This window comes from Aphidius gifuensis, linkage group LG3 (genome assembly GCF_014905175.1).
Source record: "Aphidius gifuensis isolate YNYX2018 linkage group LG3, ASM1490517v1, whole genome shotgun sequence".
NCBI lineage: Eukaryota > Metazoa > Arthropoda > Insecta > Hymenoptera > Braconidae > Aphidius > Aphidius gifuensis.
Window position 1 is genome coordinate 10,419,395 of NC_057790.1, and position 22,958 is coordinate 10,442,352.

At 31.6% G+C, this 22,958-nt stretch overlaps 2 protein-coding genes across 2 annotated transcripts; one reads left to right on the top strand and one right to left on the bottom strand.

Annotated features, from left to right (window-relative positions):
* On the bottom strand, positions 1-15,770 carry LOC122850869 (SET and MYND domain-containing protein 4-like). The gene is made up of 4 exons (XM_044149925.1): positions 14,228-15,770; positions 6,245-6,312; positions 194-434; positions 1-114 (listed from the first exon to the last, which is right to left on the bottom strand). Exons 1-4 carry the CDS (start codon positions 15,566-15,568, stop codon positions 1-3), a joined length of 1,764 nt encoding a protein of 587 aa, XP_044005860.1. The 5' UTR covers positions 15,569-15,770.
* Positions 15,771-21,335: 5,565 nt separating this feature from the next.
* Positions 21,336-22,516, top strand: LOC122850870. Its single transcript, XM_044149926.1, has 3 exons — positions 21,336-21,512; positions 21,561-21,594; positions 21,936-22,516. The coding sequence occupies exons 1-3, from the start codon at positions 21,336-21,338 to the stop codon at positions 22,514-22,516; spliced, it is 792 nt and encodes a 263-aa protein (XP_044005861.1).
* Positions 22,517-22,958: the final 442 nt, after the last annotated feature.

Here is a 22,958-nt window from a genome sequence, read left to right on the forward strand (position 1 = left end):
CTATTTCGGAATTATCTTCAACTTCAGCTCTGACCGCCAGCTCGTAGTACTTTTTGAAAACTTGACCATGGCATAATTCAACTTTTCATTATTAACATTCGCTAATCTTTGCACCTGCAATAGGAATTCTTATTATTGTTATCAGATAATATTCAAGACCATAACATTACTATCAAAAAATATCAAGACATACCCAAAAACTAGGAACATTTGGAAATGTCGGCCAATCTTCAATGCAAGAGCGACAATTACAAACAAATCTGAATTGTTGATAAAGTCTAGACAAACGATAATTCTTCGGATGAAGAGCATAGTGCATGCCATAGTTGTCAAAAATCTGCTCGCCTTTTTTTATTGGATAGACAGCATAAAGAGCCATCTTTCGACCGAAGGAAACTCTTGTTACTGGTGGATCACAAGTGTGATTAAACAAACTGTAACAAAATTTGTTTTGATGTAATATGTAATTTAACAGATATTCATGTTTAATTGCACATTCGAGAAGTTATGTGAAAGAACTCTGATTTATTTTGATTTATTTTTATGATTTTCAAAATTTTCAATTAAATTTATTCATTCCAATTCATTCAAATTGTTTACCTTACAATTTTCCATCCATTTATTTATGTAGATAGATCAGGTAGATTGATGTCGTGATTTAAGTTGAATTGTTGTATGTATGATTGATGTTAAAAATGTAATGAGTTCACTTGAAGAAAATGACTCTAATATTCTTAAATTTTATATGTAATAAAAATAAGATTGATTTTATACTTTATACTGATGAAAAATGAAAATGAGACCTAGAAATCTTAAGTGTTTGTGCAGAGGTTTTGGCTAAGTCAATTAAATGAATAATTCAAAGAGCAATTATTGGGTTCTAACCGATCGTAACTGTAAGTCAGTGTAAAGCATAGTAAAGCATATTTCTAAATACATTTATTATAACATTTGATCAAATTTGATCATACTAAAAGATATATTCTTGTAGTGACAGAAGTTGAGATACAATAGTTTAATAAACTAAAATAACACACATATTAGAAATTATTGCAGCATCTGTATTCCAATGAATATATTTCTTACAATACTTTCCGCAAAAAATTAGGTCCTGAACAAACAAAATTTTCCACTCTAACAGTTTGACATATTGATTGTGCTGTTCTTTGATTGATGATGATAAAAACGTCACTTTCTCCAATAGAAATAATATGAGATACTTGAATTTCTGTTGTGATAAATAAAATTGTCTCCATCGATTTCAAAACATCTCATCATGAAACAGAGCAAAAATAAAACAACTGAGTAATGCCTTACCGGGATAATAATAAGTACTATTTTTTTATAGTCCTTAAGGATACAAGAATACGTTTTCGTTGTTTTTTGAAAATTTCGATTATTTTAATTGTTATTAATAAATGAATTTTTTGCTAGTGTTAATTTAAAAAAATGATATCTATTGATCTGCTAGAAGGAAATAAATAATTTTTATACAGAATATTGAAAATAAACCGATCTTTTTAAAAAAAATAAAATAATAAATTTAAATAAAAAATTAGCAATAGTTATCAATAATTTTTATAAACAAATGGAAATTCTACTACTTTCTCCCTCTTTTTTTACATTTTTTCATTTTACCTTTTTTATTCTCCATTTCATTACGCAACTTTTCACGTTAAAAAAACTCATTAACATTAATATTTAAAAAAGTTATCAATATTTTTCTAGTGCGTCGCGCGACAATTAGTAAGAAAATTACTGCGCGCGAAGCCTTAGCGGTGGCTCTCAATTTGTTGTTAAATTAATAACTCAATAAATAATTAATAACAATACCTAAAAATTTGCATAAAACTTCTTGATATACTGTTCAACAATATTGCCACTGACAAGTTACTCGATTTTAACATTTCTTCGACTTTTTTTTCATTCGAAGTTAGACAAATTGAATTTTCCATCAGCACAATACAATAAATAAAAAAAGTTAAACAATATAAATAAATAAGTTTTTTAATATCACTATTGCCATCGCTAGCCTATAATAAAGCTACAGTCAAATTTTCAAGTCAATCTATTAATTTTTAAATAAGTTATCACGAGTTATATGTTTAAAAAAAAAGATTTTTTTCCAAAAAAAAAATTTTGTTTTTATTTTTTATTGCATTAACTAATTATGATACAAAAAAATTTATTAAAATGAAAATGTATATTTTTTAGTTTTATATATCACTGTATTTTTTTTTTTTCAATTTTTCAATTTTAATTTTCCACCGAAACAACGTCGCGTTTTCATGTCTTCGAGCGCTCAACGTGTTATTGCATTCAGACCCTCAATTGTCGCGCGACGCACTGGAAAAATATTGATAACTTTTTTAAATATTAATGTTAATGAGTTTTTTTAACGTGAAAAGTTGCGTAATGAAATGGAGAATAAAAAAGGTAAAATGAAAAAATGTAAAAAAAGAGGGAGAAAGTAGTAGAATTTCCATTTGTTTATAAAAATTATTGATAACTATTGCTAATTTTTTATTTAAATTTATTATTTTATTTTTTTTAAAAAGATCGGTTTATTTTCAATATTCTGTATAAAAATTATTTATTTCCTTCTAGCAGATCAATAGATATCATTTTTTTAAATTAACACTAGCAAAAAATTCATTTATTAATAACAATCAAAATAATCGAAATTTTCAAAAAACAACGAAAACGTATTCTTGTATCCTTAAGGACTATAAAAAAATAGTACTTATTATTATAATCCCGGGTAAGGCATTTTGAGGGGGGCTCAGTTGTTTTATTTTTGCTCAACAAAGATCATTATTGATTTTAAAGAAGAATCTTATTACTCCAACTTTTAACGTATTTTCATCATTAACTGAAATTGAGTAGCTGTTAGTTTTTGTCACTTCGTAAACCTCGGAAGTATAAACTTTTCCGCAACTATAAACTTCCGTATAAACTTTGCTCGTTTAAAAAATGTAGTGGTCAACTCATTCAATCCTTCCTGAGCCAGCACTTCTCTTTCAACATCTCTTAATTCAATGTAACTTGTTTTCTCCATGACGAAAGTATTGTCAAGTACAAAATTTTCAGTCTCTGACTCATCAATAACATGACCTCTTAACATTTGAACACTCATTGATATTTTTAACTTATTTATCAGTTCTGGTCCGTGGTTTTTGGCTCCATGAAGTGATATAGAGATTTTTCCCATGTAGTTTTCATAAGCAAAATTAGCAGTTGCCCATAGTGGACCCCATCTAGCTACACACAGTGAAAAATGTAATAATTAATGAGCATAGAGAGAATCAACATCTCTGACAAATAATTTTGACAACAAATCTCTCAAGTTCTTTTTCACAAATTTTTTTTTGCATCAGAAGAAACAACACTCGTATTAAAAGAAGCCAGTGCTGAAATTACCTGTCTTTTAACGTGTTATGTAATAGTGGGATCGAGTAATGAAGAGCCTAGTTAAGCAGTTCATGACCTTTGAATGCAGAAAAATTTGAGAGATTGTTAGGCATCTTGGAGAAACATTGAGGTGGTTTAATATTCAAAAGTCGGGAAGATGTTTAGTAATCTCAGTAAGATGCTTAGAAAGATTCTATGGGCCTTTTGCTTCAATTAGAATATAACACCATCGTTTTACCACACCAAAAAGACCAGTATGCAAAAGTTCAGAAGTCATACAAGTGCCTCAATCTAACCCTGGGAGGCAAGAAACGATCGACAAGCCTTTAACACCTTTGACGTCTTTAAATCCATACTTGACAGCTTTTGTCCTTGTTTTTCCATTCGTTCAGCTGTACGTAAGATAGGTAACATTTCAGTAAAGTAATAAACTCGCTTCGACCGAATTCCTTCTTGACGTCTACATCGTTTTGTTTTTTATTTCACATATAATACAGCCATAGCAACCATTATACTGGTGAACATTTTGAACCATAGCTCGGGCTGGAGCATCTACTGAAAATAATGGAGCGATAACTTTAGACTTACACTTTTCTTTTGTCGTTGGATTTACCCAAGTGATACCATTGTCAAAATATTTTATTAATTGCAAACGGAATGGTTGTAAAAACGAATTCATAAGTGGTTTATCTCGGTCATCAATCCAAATGCCAGCGACCACGAGGAACGATTCTCTAAGATGTTCTTGCACCTCAGCTATCATGAACATGAAAGGCCAACACTCAGATTTTGAGCTTTGAGCTAGTTTTAAGCCATCTGTATTGAGTATGAGGGTAAGGTCGTAAAATCCCATATTGTTTTCTGTTCTAACTCTGATATATTCAGAGCCGTCAGTAATATTACTTATAACATTATTATTTTCAAACGCCTTTACCTTTTGAGCCATTTAATTTCAATATCGATTTCATAAAATGTAGACTGATCGACCTGGATATATACTTCAGATTTTTACAGGCATAATGAAGAACAGTTGGACAATCTGGTCCGGCCTTTTTGACGTATTGAAATAGCTGATAAACTGAAGTGGGAAGATGATTACCATGAGGCAACATTCTGTGAATTACTTTAAACGCCTTAATCAATGCAGATTTAGTTAAATTATTTTCTAAATACAAATCCATTATATCTAGCTCAGCTTAATTCAGAGTTGTGTCAGAATCTTTATATAGCATAACAAGATTACGTGCTCCACAAATATTCGGCAGCAAGTTTTCTACTTGTTCATCATTTTCTTGATTGTCATTTGTGCTCATTTGACTATCTTGACTTTCAGTATCCGAATTTACCTTTGCATTGTCAGCATTGGTTACATTCGGATTTTCATGTAGATTATACTCTTCATATTAAATTGAATTTTCACTACCATTTTCTAAATCACTGTCATTTAAACTATTTATAAAGTCTTCAATTAAATTGATTGAATTAATAAAATCATCTGACGGCTCTCTGCTATCATCACCCTCATGTAAAAGATTTTCGTAAAACTTTTTTGCTTTTTTCAGACGTTTGCACATTGTTAACGGTACCTAAAAGAAAATATTCGATAAAAACATATGGACATTAATAAAAAAATAAACATTGATATAATCAATTTGAATAAACAGGTATGACAACACAATATCGGGATTGTATTGTCGGAAAAATGTTCTCAAAACTATTTTGCAATCTATTTGTTGCCTGAATAAATATATCTATATATATATATATAATTATAACCAATGCAAACTCACCGGAATGTCTGAGGTGTTTTCATTTTCTATATTTTCTGTTTTCCATTATTTATAGGGTATTTAAATTATGATACGGAAATCGAATAATTAATCAAAACTATTTTTTCCCGCAAAAAGATAGTGCGCTTTTATAAATATAGAAATGTAAACATGATTTGATACATATACTGAGAGTGTATAGTCGTGTATAAGCATGCGCTAATGCAGGGTATTTGTTGCGAAAAGCAAGACGAGTGGCGTTGATTGTATATGCTATGATGTCATTGACGCCATTATAGTGAACAGTGTAAATCTAACAGGCAGCAACTGACAGCAACCGGGATAGCTATTCTCGACATAATTATCCCTGTACCTGGGATAATATGAAAACGCTCGAAAGCGATATAGTCGTTTGATGTAAACCATTGAAAAAGATACAAATAAAGCCATAAATTAAAGTGAATTTCCACAAAATAGCTATCCCTGTCGCCGGGGATAACTGAGGGGATAATTATGTCGAGAATAGCTATCCGGCTTTGCTTGCTATAGTGTTAAAGTGTTTTACTGTAAAATTTTTACTGAAACAGTATTTGATAATAATAATCTTATCAAATACATATTTAGTGGTCCGTACTCATACGAAAAATGTATTAGCTGATTAAATGTGATTTACATCATGAGGTGGTTGAAGGAGAAAGTATTTTTGAAGACGATGTAATAGTTGGAGAAACTGTGACGTATATACTTAACAAAAAGAAGAACAAAGGTGTTGTTTCGATGGAATCAGGTAAGCTGTAAATTAAGCTAGATATTGATTGTTTAGCTTTTATTAAGGCTAAGTAAAATATATAACAGTTAAGTAAAAAATCATATGAAAGTTAAACATATCACTTCATATTAGAAATACAGATAATACCAAGAATAACGATTATTTTATGTCGACCTAAATATTTTTGAGATAAGCAATTACCTGAGTAATTAATAAAATCAATTAATTGATTAAGGATTGATATAAAACTGAAACTGTTTTCCTACTAGTATCTCGATAATGTTATTGTTAGTACCTGTAAAATGGCATGAGTGCAGCAGCTCTTTCATTTGGATCTGTAGGTATCTTGTTCTCTTCAGCGATCTGCAAAAATTCACAGTATTAGATTTGAATTTAAACTCTATTGCAACTTATAACGTAATCAATTAATAATTTTTTAAACTTCATCTTCTCCCGCTTTTTGCTCTGTAAATAAAATGGTGTGTCTACTATACAAGAATTCCCGTGAATCTTATATGCAGAACCCGACTAGAAATCCTCCCAACATGGCATTGGGACCCAGTCCGGTTTTGTTAAACGAAAATGGGTAACTGCATTGGGTCCCAATTGGGTTGTTGGGTTGCATTTTTCAAAAAATGCAAAAGTATCTCTTTAGGGATTTGGTAGGGTAACGTTGGGGAGCATTTTTCGAGAAATGCAAAAATATCTTTTTAGGGATTTAGTAGGGTAACGTTGGGGAGCATTTTTTATATTATGTAAGAAACTAGGAAAAAGAAAATATATCAAGAAATAAATCGCGAAGTAACAGAGAGTACACAGTAAAAAATGGAATGGATCTGAAAAAATGTTACAATTAGAAAAAATGTAAATTTGACATTCAAAAATGTCAATTTATTTTACACATAAAATTAACACTTAAAAAAATGTTAAATTTTGTATTTGACATTTTTCAAATGTAAAAATTAGTTAAGAGATGACCGCTAGGTCTTGCGAGTTGCGTTAATCATTTTCCATTTTTCCCTCGCTTCTACCAGTGAACGACGTCAAATAAAACTTTGTGTTACAGAAATAAGTTTAATACATATTATAAGAATAAATAATATAATTAAAGAAGTTACAAAACATAAGTTATTCTTCAGTTCATCTTTTTTTTTGTTTTATCGAGATCATATCCATTCGGAATGAATAATTATTTACTTTTTATTATCAATATGTCATACCTAACCTATGATTTTGCTCGTTTGTGTCAATTTTTTTTTATAATATATATCAATTTTGCTACAAATAAATTTATTTTGTGAATATTGATATTATTATTAATATTTTGTGTGATTGTTTGTGATTTTATAATTAAGAAAAGATTGAAATAAATAATTTGAAACATGATCATATTTATATGCATATTTTCTTCAAGACAATTTACATTTTTTTAAATGTCAAATTTTTAATATTTTTTTTTTTTACTGTGTAATACAAAGAAAATATTTATGTAAAATAAAATTTATTCATACAATCATTATCATAAAAAATGTGTGTATTTTTTCAGGAACATTCAATAAAACTAATTGATAGTTGGGTAATATTTGGGAAAATAGTTGGGTACCAATCCTTACCCTAATTCGGTACCCAATGAAGGCCATGCGTTACACCAACGAGTTGGGTCACCATTGGGTAGAGCTGTTGGTACCCAATCTCAATTAGGGAGCAACCCAATTTGGTCCCAATAAGGCCCCTAGAAAAATTTCTAGTCGGGAAGCGTTTATCAACCGTCCTGATGATAATATCTATCAGCAAACTCTCGGTAATTACACGTCACGAAAATATGGTGTATTTTCTGTTTGGTATCAACAAAAATTTTCAAAGTGAAACTGTTTTTAGGGGGGTAACTGAAAATTCTATTTTTAAAAAAACAGGAGCTTGTAAAAAAAATGAGCAGTTCTCTCACCGGGATCTGAACCCGAATTATTTGCTTTGCAGGCAAACGCCTCAACCTCTAGGCCACAGGACTTCTCTACTTTTTCCAAGTTTTAACAAGTTAACACTGACGTTCATCTATTCATCATTAAAGTCATTTTTAAAAATGAGAAATATATATGTTTTTTGTGATAAAATTGATTATTTGAGTTAAAGGTGACTTTAAATGAGTATTTTCGGTTTTCTTTTTTTTAATCTCGATCTGTAATACGGTTTTTCTGAAAAACTAAGAAGGAATTGAAAATTTCATAAGAGTAAATTTTGTTTTCTTTTATTTTCACAACCAAAATAATGTTGTTTCAAAAATACAAATTTCAAAAATCGAAAAAAAATATTTCCCATTGAGTGCCAAATCTATTGTAAAGTTTAAAATACTTGTTTTGCGTTATCGAATCTATGATTGAAAATTCAGCAAAAAAATGGGCTTTTTGAGATATCTTGAAATTCAATGGTGGCGCCTCCAAAATTGAAAAAAAAAACAATATGGATTTTTTCTAAGGCCAAAATCAACAACATATCAAAAAATGACCGAAATCGCAAACGGTCATGCGGCAAACCCCGTGATCTGGCTCAGAACGCCACATATATATTGATGATATTTTGAAATCATACATATGTAATATATATAATAGGATAAATATTGTAACTGATTTTCTGACCTGTACGGCAAGAACTATCGGCCAAGGTTATCAACGAGGATTTCTCACTATTCTCCTTTGAATCACCGAGGGGAGCCATGTTGGTTATCTGGGAAGCCAACAGCCGTAGGAGTAACGAGAAGAAAACGTGAACCGAACTCAGTCTTAGAAATGGTAGAGGGGCACGGTCCACCTGATAGGATTATGAAACACGTAATCAAACTTGAGGGAGCTATCGTGAACCAAGTATAGTGTGATACATAGTCTATATCACATTGTGACTATACTATAGGAAAATATTGACGTCACAAGTATCATCCCGAGTGGAAAATGAATCCAGCTTGGCCGGATCCTGATCCAAATCGGATCCAGTGTGGCTAAAGTAATCCGGATCCGGGTTTCCTGACCCTTTTCGGATCCGTTATGGCTAAGGCTAACTGGATCCGGCTGTCCTTCTTTTTTGATCCGAATCGGATCCAGGTTGCCGGGCTTTAATCGGACTTTATTTTGTTTCAAAGTTATTTCCGGGTTCAGTCAGGTTTGGTTGAGGCTAACCGGATCCGGCTTTCCTTACTCTTTCCTGATCCGTATCGGATCCGGATTGCCGGACTTTAATTGGACATCGTGAACTCACACATACACATCTATGTGGTGGTGATATAGTCATCACATACATATTGCGTAGTGGTAATATAATAATAACTATTATTATATTAAGAAAGCCATATAGCCTGATCATTAGTATGAGTCTGTCATTTGGAAATTCGGACAGAGTTTTACCAGGACTTAAGGGATTACCTCGGCCAGTCACTAATAATGAGAATGCTTTGAAATTTTTACAGTAGATTCTTGAAATACTGATACATTTTATGTAATTTTTGGTAATTGTTTGAAGCTCGTTATTTTTATTAATTTTCAAAGTTGACAACTTTTAACATGGGCTCTTATGGAGAATACGATTTTGTCAAAAAGTCCATTAAAATACCGATATCTTTAATCGAAATAATGACATCGTGAAAAAAAACCTATTGGGCTATGAAGTGAAACAAAACAAAACGTATGGAAAAAAAATTGAAGAGGTTTGGAGCTTAGTTTTTTTATAATTAATAATTAAAGTATGAAAAAATTCATCTAATCGAGCAGTATATATGACGTCTACCATATTCTAATGTACGCTTGGCAACACCGAATAGTGATCCGCCATGTTGTGTCGCGTAGGTTTAAAAACGCCAGTAATAAATCCCACATTGATACACACATACTGCCACAGCAGCTATATCATACACTAACACAACCGCACTCTCAGTACAACCAACTGTTTTTTTTTTTTGCGGTGTTTCACGATTTACACATTTTTTTTAACTATTGAATAAATGTTTAAAAGAATAAAAAGTTGATCAATTATATTTCAGGGATTAATAATATTAGGTTATTATACAAAAATTATTTCAAAAAACTATTGTTTTATCGAAAAAAAAAAATGGCTCTCAGACCAATGTATTAAACATAGGCTTTATCCCCTCTCTTATACCGCAAAATTTGGCCGAGGTAATCCCTTAAGTTCTGATACCTAAAGAACCTTTACGAGATATTCAAACGATGTCGAGAGAACCAGTAGTGAACCATAGAGAGCTAATCAAGAGAAGGTAGTGATTGATCAAGAGCCAGACAAGTTGTGTCGTTTCACGACAGCGCTGAGTTCTAAGCTATGGTAGAAGTACTACAGGTATGGCAGTAGTCCATGCTTTTTTCGTCGCGTTCTGCGCAGCCTTATTTTTTCAACCAATCAACAACGCACCATCGAGCTGTTTTGCTTTTCTTTCTAACACGCAATCTCTATTATAAGAGCCTCTCTCTCTCTAACATACTGTTTTAACATCTATTTTTTATATTGTTGTAAATACTAATGAATATATGTGGAGCATGTTTATAAAAAATCAGAAAAATGAAAAAACCAAGACAGTTTAACAAATATAATATTTTTAGTATTGTTGTTTCTTTTATGCCACAAACAATAGAGGTTGTGTTGTATTCATTATACGTGGATTTATTCATTTAATATAAATAATTTTTATTTTTGATGTATGTGAATCATTATAAAATATACCAAATCTAGTTGAATAAAAATGATAACTTTTGGAAAATTTGAAAAAAACTTTAAATTTTTCTTAACAAATTTGTATCGCGCGCGTTGGTCGATTCACAGCGGCCAAACCAGGCTGCGCACTGCCATACCTGTAGTATTTATACCATGGTTCTAAGCTACTATGAGTCCTCTGACTCCCCACTCGCGTGCTCTCTCACCTATCGTTCCGGACATGCGCAGCACGCTTTCCTAGCCCGCAACACGAATAGGTATACGATCCAGCCCGTAGCCTTCGGATAGTTCGTCTTCTCGACGGATGGAGGGGAAGACTAGCACACGTCGAGGTTTAACGAATCAAGCCTGCTACAGGACCTCGAATATATACGCAACATGTAGTCCAGTCACCTTCAGTCAAATCTTCTAAAAATTGTCGATTTGTTCGGAAAAATTCACAAAGGGGTATTTGAAGGTGGGGAATCGAATGGGCAGGGTGAAAAATCGCAGAAAAATTTTTTTGGGGGGGAAAAAAATAAAAAGGGTTAATTTTAGGTATATTGGGCAAGCTATAGGTCGTAGAGACAAATAGTTTTCGTAAAAAATGTAGGGAATTAAATTATCTATTTTTTCGATGTCGGGGGTTTTTCGCGTATCTGTAAGGGTTAAGGGGGAAATCGCGGTTGAAGTTTTCGACAAACGCGAAATTAAAGTTTGAGGGGAAATTTGAATAGGGGACGCCGTCTCTGCTTTGCGCTAATATTTGTAGCTGGAATTCGAGGAAGTCAACCAAATAATAATAACTAAAATAAAATAATATTTGAATTAAAATAAAAATTAAAATAAAATAAATGTAAATTTTTAATTATCAGCCTTTTAAATTATTTTTTTATGCAATAAATTTATTTTTTTTTTTTTGATATTGATTTGTAGGTTAAGTGGACAAAAATTTTCTCAGATTTTAACTTTTAAAATTAGACTCGCAGTAAAGGCTTAGGTAGTTTTTACTTTCAAACGTTTTCGAATTTTATTGTTTTTTTTTTCTCAACAACTATTGAAGATAGCGGAAAGAACTTATGATGTGGGCGATAAGGTTTTTTGCGACGCAAAATATGAGCTTGAAAAAAAGTCTCTATTCGAATTCTACGTTGAGTTATTTATTGCCCAGTTTTTCAAAATTGTTAAAAAATTGATTAATATCGCTATCACTTTCAGGATAATAAAGATAGAAACATTGTATCAGGCTCAATGAAAAGTTCTCAAAAAGCTCTGTTATGGGATATTTTGGCTTCATCAAGATCTTTAATAGTTTTGGAGAAAAGAAATTAAATATCTGATTTTTTTTTGTCCATTCTAAAGTTTTTTTTTTTTTTTCTCAAAAACTATTAAAGATAACAGAAAAATTCCACAATGCGGGCAATAGAGTTTATTGAGACGCAAAATTTGAGCCTATTGTGAATTCTCAAGTAAGAAAAAAAAAATTTTTGATTTTTGATTTTCTTATCAGATTATTGTTTTTCTTAAATGAAGACGCATCATTTAAGCCTAGTACGATGCCTCTATGTCAATTAGTCCGTATGTCATGAACGTTTTTTTTTTTTTCGTTCGCAAATACAATACTGCAGCTAAGCCTATGGCTCCTAGCCTCCATAAAAAATCTACTTCATAATTTTTTTAAATAATTTTTTATCATTATAGTTTAAATTATACTCGGCAATTATTCATCGAACTTTTAAATATTATTAATCATAATCATTATAAATTAGTAGATATATGAAAAAATTTGTGGTCTGAATAAAGTTACAAATTTAAAACCTTGGTGATAATAATAAAAATATTATAAACTTTGTCTCAATAATAAAATTCAGTTAGTTAGTACATACTAAATAAATTCGGTTTTCTCGAATGAAAGTAGTTATGGCTGCTCTAAATAATAGTCTCATTTATCACTAATCTCAATAAGATTTCCTTATATATCTGCACTAAATGATAATAAAATGGCACTATAAAATTATTTTATAATTATATCTCATTATGAAGGGAAGTTGTTTGTTATTTCAGCTTGCCAAATATAAACATGGTGAAATATAGTTTAAAAAAAAGACGATCTGAACCTCGTACAAGGAAAAAAATGGCCTTTTTTTTTGGCCTCTTAAAAATGGCCCTTTAAAATGGCCTTATATTTTTGGCCTCTTAAAAATGGCCTTAAAAAATGGCCTTATTTTTTTTGGCCTCTTAAAAATGGCCTCAAAAAATGGCCAAAAGAGGCCAAAAACATAAGGCCATTTTTTAAAGCCATTCTTAAGAAGCCAAAAAAAAAATAAGGCCATTTTTTAAGGCCAAAAATATAAGGCCATTTTTAAGAGGCCAAAAAAAATAAGGCCATTTTTTGAGGCCATTTTTTCCATGTACGAGGTTCAGATCGTCTTTTTTTTGAACTATATTTCACCATGTTGCCATGGTATTTACGGCAAGCTGAAATAACAGACGAACTTCCCGGCTCTGCTCATTATTAAAAAAACTCGAAAGAAAATAAAACTATCGATTTCACATCAGAAATATTATCTGAAGTCAGCCAATCTTCAAATTTTGGACAACTGACTACATCGGATATTAACTCTGAAATCGAAAGAAAAATCCCTACCAAAGTTGGGTGAATGAGCTAGTTAAATATATAAATAAAACATATTTTTCAATAATAAAAACCAACCATATTGCACTCCAGTAACGGTTCGGCTTTGTGAAAGAAAGTTTACAGGTTCGATCCAGACCACCGACGCCATGGTTCGAGTACGGGTACATCTTAAACGCATTACCAAAGTCGACATCCATGGCTGACGCAAAATGTAATTGACGGTTACGAAATGTAAAAGAGAGTAGAATAAAAAAATTAAGAGAATTAAAAAATGTAAAATCATAAACTTGACATCCTGTGTGAGCATATCTTTATTCTTTTTTTCTCACTCATGTGCACCGTTCACTTAATATAATCAATTTATCATCAAACGAAAAGCCGAAATACGAGTTTCACTTTCCTCGCCCGTATTTTCTATAATTACTTCTAAACATTGAAATTTTTAACTCATCGTAAACTGAAAACCGTTTTTTACTTGATCCATTATAAAACTAAACTATTCTCACCAATTTCGCAAAAAAACTGATATTCTTTTTTTGAAATTATACAGGAAATTTCAATGGGAATTATAATTTTTTAGGTCATATCGTTCTGAAGATATTGATAAACAAACATCAATTCGTGTTTTATTTTTTATGGTTAGCAAGGAAACGAGCATCGCTGAGTGAAGTTGACGCCTTCACACTTAGTGTACGCAAATGCTGTCATCGTTTGACCGAAAGAAACTATACAGTGATTAGTTAAAATCAGAACACCCAAAAAATTTATTATTCAATTGAATAGACTTATTATTTTGCTCAAAACCTCACAAAAATTACAGGTAAGCTTAGTGTTATCTGCTTATTAAAAAAAAAAAAAAAGTAGAAAGCTAATGAGAAAGTAGGGATTGTAGAAAATAAACTAGTGTGATATCACATTATATGATATCTATATGTAATATATTATACGTACACTATGCACGTTACTTGGGATAATCTGCTGATGTCTCATGATTAACCCCCCGATAAATGTCACGAACTGATTGTTCACTAGATTCTCAAGATTATTGTTTAATACTTTTCCAAACATTTTGCTTCTTGTTGCGAGCATATAAACAATGTACACTGCGTTTAAAGACCTTCCAAAAAGATCTGGTATAGACCGTTTTTCAGTATTCCTAGCAAGTGTGTAAACACTAATGTACTTAGTATCATCAAGCTTACCATCCGTAAACCCGTTAGTTCTCGGATCTTTAGCATTATCCGCCAAATCAATGAGCAATTTTAAATTATTGAAACTTTTTGCTTCTTTCAAAGCTTTTACAGCAAGTCTTAAACTCATCAAACCTAAGTTGTTCATTCCCACTCCAACAAGTGATCCAATAACTTTGCATTCTATATCATGAAACTCTTCCCATGCAGCATTTTTACACTCATCATTGCAATAAAGTACAGTTACACAGGCATCACAAGGAATCAATGACCAAGTTTGCGTCAAACAATATGAGCAGTTTGTGTAAAACTTTTCAGGAATCAATACAGAAGTATAGCATTCTTCAAGGGCAAGAACTTCTCCAGGTTTAATGTCTCGCGTTGCAAGAATGTGTTTACCGAATTCGTCAGAATATCTTAGTTCAACTGCGGAAGAAGCGCCTATTATTTCTTGATTTTTATCATGAATGTTGGGACAATATTTTTCTTCTTCCCATTTAACAAATTCTGTCTCGATAGTTACTATTTTTTCTGGATTCGTCAGTGTCTCCTCTATAACTGATCTCTTTGGGTTATTCATATCCATTTTGTCTAACCACATTCGTGCTTCTTCAATAGCTTTATCTACTTCCGTATCTGATTTTTTTTTTAGCATTATCAAGCATTTTACTCGTCGAGCATAAAGCTTTACTCGTAGTCGTTGCTCATAGTTAAGTGTCAATGCTCGACCAATATCTAAGAGACAGGCATTATAAAGCCTAGCTGTAAAAAGAGCTGCCGATCTATTTGCATATGCTATCGACAATTCTTTTGAACTAATCGGTGCAAACGCAATACTTTTTGTATACATTTCAATTGTTTTATTTAATGACAAGTTGTGACTAGTAAAAAGTTTATTACCCTCATTACGATATAATACAGATTGGCTTGCACTTTTTTCTTCAAATTTCATCAAGAGCTGCACATTGTGTTCATGAATTAATCCCATGGTAAACTTGACTCTTTCTTCATCTGTTGATATTGAAGAATATTCTTTATTACGTTTTTCATGCTCATTGGCATTTTTTAATTTTTCACTCAAATTTTCTAAAATTTGCTCCATTGCGAAAATCAAAAACTTCTTATTTAAATATGGTCAAAGTAAAGATGGTTATTATGAAAGGTAAGCCCACAAAAAAAAAATATTTCCTAAATTTTTTTTTCTGTAAGACTCAGCAGGTATTATGTATCAATTCACACACTTTTTTTTGTTTCGATTTTTCATATTTTCTTGGAAGCCAAACAATACATACAACTTCTTATACTGGGGTCAAACTCAATGCTTAACTGTTTAAATAGAAAATTACAAACTTAGTTGCTGTAAAGCCAACAAAGTTATATGTTCTATAAAGATTTTCCAACGGATGAGAACATTCTCATTCGGCTATTTTAAATTACGCTGTTATATTTAGAAAGCAATAGAAGTAGAGAAAAAGATAAAAATAAATATATATCAAAATATCTCGCAAACAAATATAAAATACGCCGGCGCATAGTAAATCGTGCAGAGAACTCGACAATACTTGTTGAGAATAAAATATTGTCATTTTATATTTCAAAATAGCCTATAAAGTTGCTATGACAACAAAATGTGTCCACATTGAAGTCAGTAATTTACTTACAGATGTAAAAAGTGACTTTGATTCTGATAAACACTATTCGAACAATCAATTATTTAAACAATTAATTTATAAGAAGACCCGGTAACGTTTGTTGGGGCCTGAGGTCCGCTTTATCTTTGAAAATTAAAAACTTTCAATACACCGGCTGGAGCCGTGTTGCATTTTAAAAATGGAATTACCATAAATAGTTTATTAACGATGAAATGATTGGAAAACAATGTAATTTCGTTTTTCATTTTTTAATTTGAAAAAAAAAATTTTAAATAATGTTTAAATTTAACATTTTGTAATGTTCTGCGGTAGGCACACTAATTATTCTATTTTTTATTTTTTATTTTTTAAATATTTTAATCTTATTATATATTCATGGTATATTTCGATACCCTGAGCTCCATCTTACGTAATAGAAAAGTAATACATTCTGGGGAGCCAGAGACGTTGCCCCCTCAATGATTTTCTTGAGCCGGCACTAATGCCAAGCGGCAATACCACTAATTTTATTAGTTGATTTAAAAGATAAATTAGTAAAATGAGTGATATCAACAGAATCGTCAAATTACAAGGATTCTCTTGATACCACTCATGTTATAAAATTTCAATTAGTAATATTTTTAATTAGTCAGCAAAGATCACGCTTTTGGGCTGACCAATAGAAAATAAGTAGACTAAGGAAAATAGGAAATGGACCAGGAGAAAACCGAACGTCTCCGAAAGATCCCCACTTTTCTAAGGGCTGATTGAGTCCCAAACTTAATCGATCTAGATTTTTCACTTCACTTGGTTTGCAGTCTCTGCACCATAACTAGCTCTTCCAGCTCTAATCAAGTTCTACTTAATCGCCGAAGCTTTATTCTTCAAATAAAGACTTAGAAAATTAAATTATTTCTGAGTTGAAACTTAGAATATTATTAATTTTCCGAATAAAGACTTAGAAATATTGTTATTTTTCTGAATTAAAACTTAAAAAATTTTAATATTTTCAAATTAAAACTTGGAAAATTTTACAATGTCTGAATTTTGACTTAAAAATTTAATTATTTCTGAATTAAAACTTAGAATATTTTTGTATTCAAATCATTTGTAAGTTTAATTATTTAATATTTTAATATTTCTCAATAGAATTTAAATTTTTTAATTACTTTAAATTAATTTGTATAGTCTTCTTCTTAACACTTAGAAAAATGTAAAAAATTTGACATTTTTATTTTAACATTTACATTTTTTTTACATTTTACATTTTTTTTTTACTGTGAAGGAGCAAAAGAATAGGTATGAATGAATCTTTTGTAGCCACGTATTCTTGTACAACTTGAAAATAACTATAAAAGAAGCTAGAACAAATGTTTCATCAAATGAAAGTCTGTTACGAACTAAATCAGATTTTATTTCATTATATCATCAGTAAGAATATTGTAATAATGATACATTTGATTTTGATGGTATAATAAAAAAAAAATCTTTGGGTAGAGTTGAAATTTTAGGATTTTGTTGATATATTCCCTAACTTTTTAGAGGGTATTTGTCACTGAAATATAAAATATGTACTTAAATACAAACAAAACATAAATTTACAATTGATGTCCCTGGAAGCCTCAATTTTAGATGAGCTGTTTATTTTTTTATCATAGCTTTAATAATCAAAAGAAGTGAAATATAAAAAAAAATAGCAAAATTTTAAAGTATAAAGTTGAATAATTTGCTGGATAAAAAAAATTAGGAGCTTTTATTATAATATTATTAACATGTATCGCAAGCGTTATCGTGAAAATGATAATTTTTTTAAAAATTATTTGAAAATATTGATTTTTAAAGGCACCATGCAATTGTTGATTAAAAATTTTCATTAACGATCGCATGGTGCCTCAAAAATATTTTTAAATAATTTATTTTTTATTTTAAAGAGTAGAACGTGAGCTAGAATGGAATGTGTACCTCAATAATTAAAGCAGATATTCAATTGTTGATTAACGTTTTGGAGTAAATAATTTTTTTTTTTGTTCTTATTTTTGAGGTACAAATTCAGGGCTTTAGTACAAATTATTCTGCGTCTGTAGCAATTTTTTTTCCCCTGAGTCATCTAGAAAAAAAATCGGTTTTAACCCTTTCTCCACTCTTTAATTTTAAGGTACAAATCAAAACAATTGCGGTGCAAAATGGTACAAATTAAGACGCTTCTAATGAGTATATTCTAGGATATTTTTGTATAAAATAGAAGTTTCTATTTTCATTTGCATTTTTTCCTATACCTGCTTTTTTCGTTGCTCTCTTTCTATCCAGCTGTGACGCTCAGGTGTGTCATTGTATTATGTAAATATGCGCTATTTCATGCAAGTATGTCACTCAAATAATAATTGTAATAAATATTTCAAGTACAGGTGGCGGTAATTACGATAAAAATAGTATAAATAGAGCTGATAAATCATATTTCATGTTAGTTTATTAAAAGGGTACAATGTATCTATTTATAATTTTTTCTGTGTTAAGTGTTTCGGCTGCAAGTAAAAATGACTATACAGTCAAACAAATACAAACAGGTGCAGGATTATTTTACGATTATTTATACGATTTTAAATTTTCAATAAATAACTGGAAGCTAATTACATTCATTGAATTAGATTGGTATATAAAACAACAACCATATTTAAATGATGACGTAATCAAGGCTGTAAAAATATTAAAAGACAAATGTACACATGTGATGCATTATACGCAGTCCCTGTGTGACGCAGTAATACAAAGGCAACATACGGTACAATTAAAACTAATTCTAGATAATTTTTCTAGGACTTATGCAGGCCAGGTTCACGCACCTGTATAATTCTTCTACATATTTTCATTTAACCGTGAATGATGAAATAATAACGATATTAATTATATATAAGAAATAACAAATCTTCTTGCATATAAATAAATCGAAAATTGAAACATGTATATATGTGGCGTTCTTAGCCAAACCACGGGGTTTGCGGCCTGACCCTCGGCGATTTCGCTCATTTTTTGATATGTTGTAGATTTTGGCCTAAAAAAAGACCCGTATTTTTTTTTTTTTTTTTTCTTCAATTTTTGGGGGCGCCACCGTCAAATTTCATGATATCTCATAAAGCGCCTTTTTTTTTTTGCTGAATTTTTTATCACAGATTCGAGGACGCAAAACACTGGGCACGTGGGCACTCAATGGGAAGTATTTTTTTTTGATTTTTAAAATTTCAATTTTTGAAAAAAAAAATTTTTTTTCGTAATTTTATTTTTTTTTTAGATGTAGAACGAAAAAGAAAACGAAATTTACTCTTATGAAATTTTCAATTTCTTTTTAGTTTTTGAGAAAAACCATATAGTTTGTTTTTTTACTCTCGAATTGTTATGTGGTTTTTCGGACGCCACATATATATACTTTGTAACGAGATTTGGCAGATCTCGCGCTCCCGAAAATAATTAGAGGTCTGGTCTAAGGAGTAAGTATTGACCACGACGCTAATTAATACCACCAGTTTATAAGTAGCCTCGGTAGTGACATCCATTTTCGCCTGAATGTCAGTGTTGACTTGGTAGACATCCACCGCGAGTGGATAATCCGGATTCCTACCCTGGCTACGACAGATTCGTATCCCCTACTTCGACACTCCCACCGGAGAGTCGCATCGAGGTGTGCGCACAGATGGTCGTATGGAGTGGGTCAAACGGGAGTGGGGATAAAGAGTCCATAAAACTGGTGATCACTGGCATCTCACTGCCAGTCGTCGGCCAGCTCTCCGTGGTTGGCTTCCGATGAAGCTAGCTGACTCCTTGGTGGAGTTGGCTGGTGACTTGGTGATGTCGACATGCTCCTATGGAGGAGCTAGTTGATATCATTGGTGAAGCTGGCATGACTCCTTGGTGGAGTTAGCCGACTTAGACGATGACGTCGACTGGGTCCTAGGTTGGAACTAGTTGATGTCACTGATGAGTCCAACCAAGCTCCCGATGCGTGGTGCATGCTCCCGGGTGTGATTTATAATGTCGCTACGCTACATAGGTAGGACGTTGTATATCACTCGCTCTCTCGCACTAATGTGGTTACTTGCTGTCAGGGTCACCTATAATCAAGTAGTCGAATGCATAGAGTGGTCCGGCGTAAGACCAGCGTGGTTGCGGATGGACTTTATGTTCGGCTACTTGGTGCACTAGAGTGAGTAGGCAATAGGAGGATATTTGGTAAAGCCTGTGAAGTACGAATATCCTCGTTCTCGTATTGACTTAGGTTGTGCGAGTGAGTTCAACCAAAGTTAATGATCACGGTAATAACCGCCGCCGCGGGGTGAGGTTATTACGCTCCCGGCCAATACTAAAAACGATATACATTTTAGTAATGGTGCCAGAGTGACGTTTTGGAACTAATATGGTGGACCGCGCCCCTCTACCATTTCTTACTGAACTAGTCGCTACCGAAATGGCCGAACTACCCCACGGTCCGTTGGTTGCCGTTATATACCAGCTGGCTCCCTCCTGGCGGTAAGAGAGGAGGATGGTGAGAAATCCTCGTTGATCCCATAGTAACTGAGGCTTTTACTTTATCGGTGGAAAAATCAGTTACAACTTATATGTAGCTAAGGGAGAATTAAAAAAAAAAAAGAACAAGCACACACACGGACAAGAAAAAATTCGATAACTATGCATACATGCACATATCCGTATGTACGACATGAAACGTCTCGAGAGTGGGGGCAACGAGGACATTTAGCTGAGAAATTTATTTTTTAATAAGTATTTGTTTTCGGCTTTTACTGATGTTGATATCTTTTTTATTAGTTATTGGAAAAAATCGAAAGTAGGCTTATTAAAAAGAGGGTCATCGATATATATAGTAAAACTATTTTTATTTTTTTTTTTCGGCCAATACTTAGACTGCAAATTGATAAATTAGAAATTATGACGTCACAGAGCACAAACTTAAAATACTTATACCTGGTAGAGAGTTCGCGTTCGTTCTATATATTTTTTTCGTTCTAAAATTGAGGCGAGACCCTACCGGGTCTCCTGATATTTGATCAAAGTAGGTATTGTCGATCTGTTAAATTTAAATAATAAAATATCAACTTTTGATTAAGGCTTACATAATAGATCTAACCATGCATGTCCAATAGATTTGAATAAAAACGCAAATTTAGTAGGTCAGCGAGGTGCTCAAATATTTAATGTGCCTTGTGGAGACACAACTTTGATACGTGGAAAATGCAGGTGTCTGCAATATTAATTAAAAATGAGGAATTCGAGTACGTGAATACACCAAGACTTGAAGTTGATCCAGCAAAAGCTGATACTGTTTTGGCTGCTAAAAATTGGGATATAAATGATAGAAAAGCCAAAGCCGATATTGTGTTATCAATTTCACCAAGTGAATTAAAGCAAGTAAAAAATTGCAAAACATCCAATGAAATATGGCTGAAATGACATAAGATATATCAATCTGCAGGACCAGCTAGAATAGCAGGTTTGTTGAAAAAGTTGGTATTGTTGAAGATGCAAGATGGTGTAGAAGTTTGTGTACATATTGAAAAATTCATGGATACAATTGATAAATTGAAGCAAATTGATATTGATATAAATGAAAAATTGTTGACAGTGATGTTGTTGATGAGTCTACCAAATAGTTACTCCAATTTCAAAGTAGCCATTGAGTCACATGATAAGCTTCCAAGTCTAGAAGATCAGAATATTAAGATCATTGAAGAGACTGATTCGAGCGGGAACAGTGAGGACACGTCATCAATGGCCATGTTGGCATCGAAAAACGACCATTGAAAAAAAAAAATATCACTCATGAATATCAAGGTCAAATAAATTGTTATAATAATAAAAATAATGAAAAACAAACAACTGGTTTTCCATTTAAATGTGGTTATTGTGGTGTGCGAGGTCACAAGTTTGTTGATTGTCCTGAAAGAAAAGAAAGAAGAACAGAGAGAGCTGAGAATATTGAAGTAGTTGGTTTCAATATAGCTGAAGAATTTGTTATGAAGTCAACGTCACCCGATGATGACAAAAATAAATTTTGGTGCTTGGATAGTGGGTGCTCATCTCACATGTGTAATGATGATAAACAATTTGAGTATGTTAACACGTGCAATGAAATAAACTTATGGTTAGCTAATAGTGCAACAACACAAGTTGATTTTCGTGGTTTGGTAGAATTGAATTTAAATGATCCAACTGGAGAACAAAAAATATTTAAATTAACTAATACTTTATTTGTATCCGACTTGAAAACGAATTTGTTATCAGTGAGTAAAATAACAGAAAATAATTTTGATGTGTTATTTGCAAATGATCATGCAGAAATTCGTGATAAATGTGGTAATGTTAAATTGAGTGCGAAAAAAGTAAAAGGGTTGTATTATATCGGTAATAATTAACATATGTGTGAATCAAATTCCACATGAAGACTTGTCAAGTAAAAATCCAAGTAAATGTAAACTAACAGATAAACACAGAAAACTTGGCCATTTAAATTATGGTGATTTAAAATTGTTACTTAAAAAAAGAGGTATAAAATATGATCAATAAGATAAAAAGGTTTGTAAAACATGTATTAAAGCAAAATTCAGTCAAACTTTCTCCAAAATCATCATCAAAGAATACTGATATTCTGGATATTGTTTACGCTGATGTTTGTGGTCCTTTTAAGGGTACCATCAAAATCTGGACATAGATTTTTTATCACATTCACTGATGATTGTTTAAGAATGTGCTTTGTATACTTTCAAAAAGCAAAATCTGGAGCTCTTGATGCATTCAAAAAATATAAAAAGTTTGTGGAGAATTCAACATTGTTGTTGTTCAACTGATAAAAAAAAT

Excerpts from the sequence above, each read along its gene's own strand:
- LOC122850869 (XM_044149925.1), bottom strand. The coding sequence starts at position 15,568 with ATGGAGCAAATTTTAGAAAATTTGAGTGAAAAATTAAAAAATGCCAAT. Across the intron at positions 6,313-14,227 it reads TCCCAAGTAACGTGCATAGT|ATCGCTGAAGAGAACAAGAT; the intron begins GTACGTATAATA and ends GAATTTTTGCAG. Across the intron at positions 115-193 it reads CAAATGTTCCTAGTTTTTGG|GTGCAAAGATTAGCGAATGT; the intron begins GTATGTCTTGAT and ends TTCCTATTGCAG.
- LOC122850870 (XM_044149926.1), top strand. The coding sequence starts at position 21,336 with ATGCAGGTGTCTGCAATATTAATTAAAAATGAGGAATTCGAGTACGTG. Across the intron at positions 21,513-21,560 it reads CACCAAGTGAATTAAAGCAA|ATATATCAATCTGCAGGACC; the intron begins GTAAAAAATTGC and ends AAATGACATAAG. Across the intron at positions 21,595-21,935 it reads AGGACCAGCTAGAATAGCAG|GTCAAATAAATTGTTATAAT; the intron begins GTTTGTTGAAAA and ends ATGAATATCAAG.